Below are 10,653 nucleotides of genomic sequence, written 5' to 3'. Positions count from 1 at the left end.
TACACACACACACACACTCGTTATGTACATTTATTACAGCCAACAAGAGAAAATTTGTTTTGTCTTTCGGGCTCTTTTTGTCTTGTATTTTCATCACCCACGCACCGGCTTGGCTCTCATCTGATCTTTCCTGAGCCCTTCACTCCCTGTGGAGATGTTTAAAATGTCAACTGCAACTCTGATCATCTCACAGTGTCTGCATGAACCAAACACAACCTAAAACCAGAGCACCTGATCCAACCACTGGTTTATTTGAGTTCACATTTAACACGTTTTACTGACAGTCAGACAGTCATGCTCATAAGGGCTTATTTTTACAGCATGCATCACAGTTAATGCATTATTTATACCAGGGTCACACAATCACAGTCTCAACATCCTTGTATAGATTGTAAGGAAAACACAAGGGCTCTTCAACTGCAGTCGTGTCCGTTCGCAAACACAGAAGTGGCCGTCGCTGGAGAACTCTTGGGAGAGCAGAACCTGGGGCTACAGTCCAATTACAGAGCTCTGAGATGCATTTTATTCAACCTCCGTGCAGGATATGAAGGAGGAGAAAAACAAAGGTGGCAATGCGGCTCTTTCAGTGGATATCTGATCGCACACAAAGGTTGATTAGGAATAATCCATCAATCCTCACAGGCTAAAACTGGAGAGGCAGACATGACTTTAAACAGCTACAGTATTACGCATAATCATGTACATGCTTACACACAAACACATATGCAAACGAATGCGCAGACGCACTTTTCCACTTATGTGCAGCTCGTTTTATATTAAATTAGTATTAGTTGTCTTTCCTCTGCTGTATGAAGCTAAAGTACAACCCTCCGCCTGTGTCTTTCTGTGCCTCCTGCAGCACAGTTTCACCTCCTCCCGGATCCCGTTACTGACCAGCGCGTACAGCACGGGGTCCACCACGCAGTTCAGACTGGACAGCGCCAGCGTGCACGAGAAGAAGAAGTGCATGTTTTGCTCAAACTGGCAATAGCTTCCTTTGGGTTTTGTGTCTTCACTGTAAAAGTAGGCTAGCGAACGTGCGAGCAGGAGAATGTGATATGGAGCAAAGCAAATCGAGAAGATCCCAATCACCCCGAAGGACAGCATGCGGACCTTCCTCTTGGCCTGGGCACTCAGGCCTGGACTCTGGCCCACAGTAGCCAGCACCTTCCAGTAGCTCACCGCCAGCACCAGCAGGGGCAGCAGGAAGCCAACGGCCACTCTGATCAGGTTGAACACAGCAATGGGCGTCTCCATGGGGTAAGTCTCATAACAACGGTCAAGGCTGTTCTTGTCATCGTGGGCATCTTTGAGGTTGTCATGGATCAGCACCATGATGTGCATCACCACCACTACAGCATAAACAACGAAACACATCACCCAGGCGTAGCGAGACGTGCGATGGGTCTTGGAGCGGAGCGGATACGTGACCACAATGCAACGATCCACGGAGATGCAGCAGAGCAGGAAGATGCTTATGTACATGTTGGAGTAGTAGAAGAAGCCCGCTACGCTGCAAGACATAACGCCCAGCTTCCAGTTGTGGTCCATGTGGTAATAGTTGATCCACAGGGGCATAGTGAAGAGGAAAAGCAGGTCGGAGAGGGACAGGTTGAGCAGGAAGATGCCCAAAATGTTTTGCCGCCGAACTTGTTGCCAAATGGGGCCCAGAGTCAGCACGTTGAAGACCAAACCGAATATAAAAACCAGGATGTAAACGGACATCAGGAGGTCACTGATGGGGCTCGCTCCAATTTTAACACACACTCCAGGGGATTGTGTGGCGTTCATTGCCCCTTTAGTTTTCTGTCTCGTTCCTGGTTAGAAATTCACCTGCAAGCATGAGAAAAGATAAAAAGAAGTTTGAATGAGTAGAAGTGACATAGGCAACACAAGCTTATTCTTACAATATCTCAAACTTGGACATTTTCTAGCCCCACCATCCAATTTCATGGTTGAGAGCGAATGGTGTGGTCGTCCTGTGATGTTTCTCAAAGTGACTCTCTTTGGCTCCACAGTGTATGGTGTGTGAGCAGAGAGTTGAGGTTTCCCCCACGAGAAGATGCAGACTTAGTCACGCTCGCTGATGATGAACATTTTGCACCCACGGTTGAAATAATAAATGCGATTGCCAAGATTGACTCCTTATCGCCTCAAGTGCTCTGTATGGAGAAAACATGTCGTGCATTTTCCTGTTTTTTATGGAAACTGAGAGCATTAAGGAGTAAATGCCGTGTGTCAGATGAATTCGATGTGGAAACCTCTAATCCCTACCCCCTGAACCAATCACGGTAGTTTATGTAAATGCTGCTTCTTGTGAGTGGGTGTACAAATTGTTGTTGGTCTGACTCTGAGCGGCTGGCAGGGACAGTGGTGACTGATCTGGCAAAGTGAGCATTTGCATTTAATCAGTGCTTGATATGACTCAACTCCAGTTTATCTGTGCAACACATCCCACAGTCAGACTCATCCATCCATCCATCCATCCATTCATGCCTCCATACCGCTGAACCTTCGATGGCTGTGGAGGGAGCTAGTGCCAATCTGACATTGGGGCGAGAGCCAGGGTAACATACAGAGACCAATAACACTCCTACCTACACCTACTGTCAATTTAGAGTCTCTAAATTGAAAATGTATTTGGGCTATGGGAGGAAGCCGGAGAAAAACCCCACAGAGACACAGGGAGAACATGAAAACTCCACATAGAAAGACACGACCGCCCCAGGAACCTTCTTACTTTGACAGTGCCAACCACTGTACCACCACGCAGCATCAGACTCAACCAGTCAATCTAAATGTATCCTCATAGAGACCAACTGACAGTCCAGCTCAAAGGGATAGATCACTCAAAAATGCTTTTGGAGTTTCAAGGATAAACAGAGTTTAAGCCAAATCCAATACAATTGAAGTAAATGGGGACCACTAAAACGCCTCCATGCTGCTCCTGTGGTGTCATTCAAATTCAATGTTTTTAGCCAAAATGTCCGCGAACACTGTTTTAACCCTGAAACTCCAAAAGTGTTTTGTTGACTCAAACACTCCATCAGCAAAGTGGTGAGTGCATAATGAGTGCATTTTTATTTTTGGGTGAAATTTCCATTAAATGCCTGATGAAACCATCAGCAGTGAGTGACCCAAGCGTCTCTCCCAGACAAAGGGTATTCAAATGTTTACTGTGGCTTGAAGAATAAGCAACTTCATCCATTACGTGAAATAAATAATTAATTCCTTCCCAGATTTATGCTGCAGACGCGCAGTCTGACCCTGGTCCATTACAGAGCTGTGTGGGAGTGATTCCCACCTGTTAGGCAGACACATCCCAGACTCGTCTGTGTCGCTTACTGTTCAAAATGTTCTGGTGCTGAAATGGCAAAGAAAGGCCAAATAGATAAATGTCAGCAGAGAATGGAAAACGATGAAGTCACTAATTTCTCACTAATGTAAATTCCTTGATTTTTTTTTGTAAAATGACCTAAAGTGGCGTCACTAGTCACCAGGAAGATAAAAAGCCGGACACAGTGGAGAAATCAGTCAGTTGCTCACAGACTCCTGAAGGACACACTGAGTGAAGGTTCTTTCTGGGTACTTGGGCGTCCTCCCACATTCCAAAGACATGCTAGATTTGAGGTTCGGCCAAGAATGACAGTAGGCATAAATATGCTTGGTTTGGATCAATCCCCAGGCAACCATCAGACCAGATGAGGCGATGGGTGGATTTCATAACACTGCATATTTATTATTAAATCCAGGTTTGATGAGGAAATACAAACAACTGACTTACTGATGGGACTACATTCTTTTTAAGTCTTTCAAGTTGTCTTTTCTTTTTCTATTAAATTTACACATTTCCTGTGTAAATGAATTTTTTCATACATCTCCTCTCCTTGTTGCTGAAGAACATTTTCTTAAGAAATGTAAATTTTATCCTGTTGAGTTTTTCAGTTTTTCTCTGTGAGATCCAACAATATCAAATTAAGCCTTTGCTCTGTGTCTCTGTGGCATTTGGTCCTAACGCAGGCTCGGCCCGGTTGTGTTTATAGGCTCAGGAAGCCTCTAATGCCATTAATGTCCGCCCAGGGATAGGCTGCCTGGTCCAAATTCAATAATGGAGAAGCCATTTCAACTCAGACCATCTTCTGCAAATGATAATGTGCTCCTGCATGAGTGTGTGTGCGTGTGTTTTTTGTGTGTATGCATGTGGAAATGGTTTCGATGTAATGGATTACATTTTTAAACAAAGTGGTTCGGGAAACCACCACATTTGTAGTAGCGGAAAGTTTGATTCAGAAACCTTCCTTTTCTAAAACTATTCATCGGCTGCTGTTTAGTCATCAGTCTGACTTTATGACTAATCATAAACTGTCGTACCAGGCCTGTAACTGTTCTGTTTTTTGTTTTTTAAATGTAGTTTCGTCTTCTCACTTCCTTTCTCTTCTCATAAAACAGGTATTGAACTTGTCATGTATTTTTCCCATGAAAAGCATCCATGACCTTATAGAGGCTTACTTCTAGTCCAAGCTTCAGCCCGTCCTTTCGTCCATCCGAGCCAGTATTTGTTAATATTATGAACTGAACTAAGCCTCGTTGCTATTACACAGCCTGTCACCAGTGAGGCGTTAAAAGAGCAAAACTTCAGCCGTTTCTTCCCTAGACGAGAATGTGCTGCGTATCAAACCACCGTTTTTTAAAGAAGAACTGGAAATGTGCTTTTCATTTCACGCTCTATAGATCCCGAGTCTGTAATTCAAAAGTGTCATAATCCACCTGTACGGCAGATCCTCATGAATTTCAACTATTTCCTCTTTTCAAGCAGTTCCCTGATGCACTCTCCAGGCTGTTGAGCTAACCACCACCTGAGAACCAACATTTCGAATTATTTTTTGCAACATAGACTCACAGAGCCTGAAGCGTGTCATCTTTCTCCTGAAGTCCACCGGGGACTCAAAGAAAACTAGCAGAGTGAGATAACAAAGTCAATTTAATACTTTTAGCAGCTTGCTTGAAAAGAATTTAAACAACAATGAGTCACATTTTAACCTTTTTTTTTTTTTTTTGCTGTCACTTCTTTTTTAAAGTTCATAATTCCCAGACACCTTACATCCAGAGCTGTAGAATCAAGAATGACCTCACCTGTTGTTTCTGGTAAGAGGTGTGTCTCCACTGTAAAAAAGAAAGAAGTCCACGGGGTGAAAGGTTTCCGACAGATTCCAGAGCTGTGTCAGGTTTGGCAGAGTTCAGTGTAGGAGGGTCAAAGGACGAGCGTCAAGAGACTCTTCACAGCCGCTGACACGCAGCCAAGCCACTACTGTAACACATGGCGCTCTCAGATGATCACCAGAGCATTACAGGTAATGGTCAGCTGGCTGAGATGATTTGCCGTGGACAGGCAGAGTTGAAATGTCAGCGAGGGGTGTGGAGAAGGGGTGAGACGAAGTACAAAAAGCATGTAGGAGGGAGGGAGGGAGGGAGGGAGGATTATTTTTTTGCACATGTGCACAACAGAGGAAGTAGGCTACAGGGGTGGAGAGTTATGGTTGTAAACTGTTAGACAACAGATCTGCAGATGTCAAAGCCTCTGAGAGATATTTGAAAAGGAAAAAAAAAGATGTGAGCAGTGTATGTAAAGGAAATGGAAATTCTGTGGGCAGAAAGCAACAGAAAAGTCACGTAAACACAAGCCTGGTTTCTTTGTTTCACTTCTTTGGAATAGCCAGTGTTGATGTAAATCATGATGAACCCATACTGAATTATTTGAAAATGCTCTTTGTTCATCATATTTCTGTCACATAGTGTTGAGTCCTTATGTTGATCACCCTCAGACCAACTCAGTGTATGAAAACTGAAGTGCTAAACACTAAAACTGTCAAGACGTGAGCTGAGACATGATTTTCAGGTCACGAGCTCTGTGCCAGGCACCGATAGGAACAATATGGTTTTTCAGACATATCATTTTACCCAGAACAACCCTGCACCAGCACGGTGTCCGAAACTCTTTCAGTGTTTATGACAGAAGAATCTGAGACGGGAGTCTGCAACCTATCTGTTAAATGTGTTGGATAAATATTTACTGCAGCTGTGGATGCTGTGTATTTTCCTTACAGCGTGGATGCATACCTGAGGTCAGCAGCACAAGTAACGGCGAGAGGGAAAGAATATTTTCTATTTTTGAAGGATCATTTCAAAAGAGGCTTCTATCATCCATCAGTTTTTTTTCTCTCTCTCTCTCTCATAATAGAGGCTAAGTGAGTGTTTCAGAGTCTGGCTCTGCAGCAGTAAATCATATTTGTGGTGACTCTGATGAAAAAAAAGGCAAAAAGAAGGACGTTGGCGAATGGGTTTTTGCGGGTATCTGTATTAGTTGGAATTTAGCCGATGCAAAAAGATGAGAGTAAAGCATTGGTGACAGTGTTTTCATCATTTTCAAATGATTTCTGCAGTCTTCAGAAGCCAGACACTTTACATCAGCGTGATAATAAAAAGTTGAAATCTGACTTTATGAGATGCATTACATCAACTCTATCTAGACACTGTAAGGCTCAAAGGGCAGATTTCTAAGTAGCACATAGTAATGTGCTACTTAGAAATCTAATTACTAGAGCAGGAAGTGGCAGCACTTTACGATGATGAATAAACCGAACTGTGTTATATTTAGAGGGACACCTGTGCTTATGATTGTGATGTTGTATAACATAGTAAAACATTATAAAGACGTGCCTTCATACAACTACTTTGACGACCATAAAACATTGTGTGTGCTTTCACTTTAATACTGAGACTGTGCTCGGTTGTTGTGTGTGGTCTTTCAATCTTAAAAGCCCATCACAGGACAGGGTTTGACATTTCAAAACTTGCAGGTTGAAATCTTGTAAAGGTCAAGTAATGTGCAGTGTGGTGAACTTTTTAAAATGATGTAGCGGGTAAAACTTACCACTCTGGTCCTCTTCATTTTCTTTCCTTGACTTTCAGATGGTAAAACGCAAGATGTTTTTCTCTATCGATACATCGAAAGCTGTATCTATTGAGTACTTGGTCTTTCTCATTGAAGCACACAGTCACTAAAAAAACCCACTAACACCTGCAAACATCTGGATTTTGTCTGCAATGTGAATGGATACGATCTGCATTCACTTCCGGGTCAAATGCAATGGACACAGGTTTTAATCGGCTTCGATCACTAACACGTTAATTTGGTAAGAAGTTGTTGTGAGAGAGCAGAAAGGCAAACTCCTCTACTGGCAATGGCAAAAAAGTCAATCAGCTTTTTTGCCAGCGTTACCACGTTGAAAAAAAAAGAATTGTGTGAATCTGTCAATTTTTCATTTCATCTGAATGCAGAATGTAAAAAAAAATTAAAAATAACCCAGACTTAAATATTTCTACTAAGTCACCTCTTGATGTCATGTCTTTGTGAAACCACAGGGTGCTCGAGACAATGACCAGTTAGCAAAAGGTCCAAACAACCATCCAGCTGTGATAATACAACCGTCCATTATCTATACTGCTTATCCTTTTGAGCGTTGCAGGGGGAGCTGGGGGCGGGGGACAGCCTGGGCAGGTCGTCAGCCTATCGCAGGGCCAACGTAGAGACAAAGGTTATTTTAGAATCTCTGATGAACCTAAACCCAATCTGCATGTTTTTTTGACTGTTGCAGGAAGCTAGAGAAAACCCCCACACACGCAGGCAAAGCATTCAAACTCCACACAGAAAGACCCCTGGTTTCGATACGTAATAAACCTGTAATGTTATAATCTTTTTTATCATTTAATCATCTTTTATAATAAACAACAAAACACAAAGGTTGAAGTTACAAATGGCAATTCTTCATTGCAAATATCATTTTATAAACCCATTTAATCAATTTAGAAAAAGACAAATATAAGGATATGATTATGGGTTTGTTAAATGTCATGTTTATATAGGCCAACCTTTTCCCGACTGACTTATTATGTCTTTTAATACAGATTTCATTAGTAATGATGTTTGTATGAGGGACAAAATAAACTTGCTTTTGTTATCAGCTATGATTATAAGTTTCATTCAACAGTGTTTTTCTTTGCAAAACACACGTTCTGAGTGGGCCTTCAGCTTTTGCCTCTGTCAGACAACTGGTTGCAATTTGCTATAATTTGCAAATTGTTTCCGTTTTTTGTGTTAATTTATCCTTGGAAATGCATTTGGCCGGAGCGTGAGGGCAAACTCAGCAGCTGGCGGAGCTTTTTAATGCACTGGATGGATAAAACGCAGGTCATTGCCTCTGCACAGCTACAGCAGCTAATGAGGAAGGGCGTTCAGAATGTGTGATCATGTTACACAATTAGAGACTGAAAGATGTCCAGAGTTCAGCACTTCCTGCAACAACAAAATCATCTAGTGAGCAGATCACAGAGATTGTTATTCACGACACATTTTTCCTCAACACGTTCAGAAGCGTATACGGCCTCCTGTTAATGCTCTTTAGCTGTATGATGAGAATATCTGGGGAATAACCTCTTGAGCACAAAACTAATTGGATTTTGATTTTAACACAAGATGAAACTCATTTTCTCTTGTAGGCTGTAATAAATTAACATATCATGTGTGTGTATTGGTGGTGGGGGTTTCTTCTTATCCAAAGCTAAGCTAAAAAATCCAAACACTAGACTCCACTGAAGCTGTGATGAAATGAGCGCTGGGAGGTCTCAGAGGTTTAAGATGACCAAACCCTGAAAACACTCGATGACAAAAGCAATCAGGAGTTCTTTCTGTCTGAAATGAAACAGATACTGTTTTGTTTTATTGTTTTGGTCTCACAGGATACTTCTGCGGCGGCTGTGGCTGAGGGGTAGAGCGGTCGTCCTCTAACCTGAAGGTCGGCAGTTTGATCCCCAGTCTTCCCCATCTGCATGCTGAAGTGTCCTTGGGCAAGATGCTGAACCCCGAATTGCCCCTCATAGAACAACAAAGTGCTGCTAATAGATGCACTGTGTGAATGGGTGAATGTAAAAAACTGTACTGTAAAGAGCTTTGAGTGGTCATCAAGACTAGAAAAATGCTATATAAATACAAAACCATTTACCATTCTGGTGATGGTCTAGATTTTTCTTATTTTCGTCATTATACAAGACAATTGGACTTTAAGGTTCTTCAAGAAGTTTCACTTCTGAGACTCTCTGAGGTTTCTATGTTTTATTTCACTATTCATATTTCTTTTTTGGTAGTTTTTCCTCACTCTAATCGAGGGTGAAGATCAGAGGATGTCGCACCTTGTTAAACCCTATGAGGCAGATTGTGATATGTGAATATGGGCTCTTCAAATAAATTTTGATTAATTGATTGGTTGATTGATTGATTGAGATATTGTTTCGGAGGGATTTCTTAGGGAATTATTAATGGCTCTTGATGAAAAAACTGTTGGGCCTTGGTGTTTTGTGTGTAAACTATGTTGTTTTTATGAACTGTATAAGTGTATCTTAAACGCCTGAAGTCACCCACAATACCAGTTGCCATGGTAGTTGAAAGCGTAGGTACAGTTTATTTCAAATTAAGTAATTCTTTTATTTCCTGAGGTTATCACTCAAACCTGCAGGCAGGATGCATTGCACTGAGGTGAACTTCGTTTCGCCAAGTCATTCTCCTCCTCCAGCGAAATGGCGATGCTGCTTTTTTTGCCAAACAGATGGAGCTATTCAGAAACTAACTGGTGGAGCCAGGTCAGACAGTCGTGTTGCTGATGACAAACCTGCCTACACACACACAAAGAGAGAGAAAGAGTGTATCTGGCCGTGTTTGACAACGATGATGGGTGCAGTGTAGGCGGAACAAGGGTGCACTCTTACTAGAGGAGCTGGCTGAAGTGCACTCATCACAGAAGAGAAAGAAAAAAATACCTCTCTTGGCCTCCATAGCCACAAGGTTCTCTTAAGTTCCACTTGGCGTGTGAGCTGTAATGTATCAAATTAATGTCTTTGTCCTCTGACAGCTTCACAGCTATTTCTATGTGTGTGAATTTGACTGCCTACATCAATCAATCATATTTTAAGCCCCTGTTGCATGCACCCACGTTTGTTTGCATATTGTATTGCGTATGCACAGTAGCCTCAAATCAGAAATGATAGTCTGCATTCGGAAGTTCGTCAGAGAGCCACAAAATAATGAGACTGCCGAGTGTGAGTAGAAGGTAAATTATTCCTGCAGCACAAGTGCTACTTATTCTTTTGTTATTCAAAGCATGTCTATTCCTCTGTACACGGCCTGAGTGACGGTAAAGGTCCTTCCTACTTCAATATATCACTGACAAAAGCAGATTGTCTGTATTAGAGCCTGACCCGTAACATCAGTTACCTTTCACAGATGTGCATCTATGTTTAAATGCTACGTTAATCAATGTTTATTCTCTTCAAGTTGCATATATTTCTCAATCACATTTCCTTGTCATCAGGGTGTGATAATGACAACTTAAAAATCATTGACGTTTCTAGTTTAAACTATTTCTATATCAGCCGATATATTGGTGTCAGATATTTTTACTCCTTATCATCAGTATCAGCACGAACCGCCCCCCAAATGGGTCTCTAGGTGACGATGAGATGAGAGAGGAAGAGAGAGAGAAAATGGGGATGTGTTTGAAAAGAAAAATTGAATCAGCAGTTCACACAGTAACTCTCCACATG

General features: G+C 42.0%; 1 protein-coding gene across 2 annotated transcripts; it reads right to left on the bottom strand.

The window, feature by feature from the left end:
* On the bottom strand, positions 1 to 5,423 carry gpr184 (G protein-coupled receptor 184). Of its 2 annotated transcripts, XM_035155518.2 has the most exons (3): positions 5,134 to 5,423; positions 3,305 to 3,364; positions 1 to 1,833 (listed from the first exon to the last, which is right to left on the bottom strand). In XM_035155518.2, exon 3 carries the CDS (start codon positions 1,789 to 1,791, stop codon positions 772 to 774), a length of 1,020 nt encoding a protein of 339 aa, XP_035011409.2. In that variant the 5' UTR covers positions 1,792 to 1,833; positions 3,305 to 3,364; positions 5,134 to 5,423; the 3' UTR covers positions 1 to 771. The 2 variants fall into 2 exon arrangements, with proteins under 2 accessions (XP_035011409.2, XP_035011408.2); XM_035155517.2 differs by lacking the exon at positions 3,305 to 3,364.
* Between the last annotated feature and the right edge of the window lie 5,230 nt (positions 5,424 to 10,653).

Source organism: Hippoglossus stenolepis, chromosome 4 (genome assembly GCF_022539355.2).
Source record: "Hippoglossus stenolepis isolate QCI-W04-F060 chromosome 4, HSTE1.2, whole genome shotgun sequence".
In the NCBI taxonomy this organism is placed as follows: domain Eukaryota; kingdom Metazoa; phylum Chordata; class Actinopteri; order Pleuronectiformes; family Pleuronectidae; genus Hippoglossus; species Hippoglossus stenolepis.
Note: the sequence above shows the minus strand (reverse complement) of the source record. Positions and strands in the feature narration are given on the sequence as shown.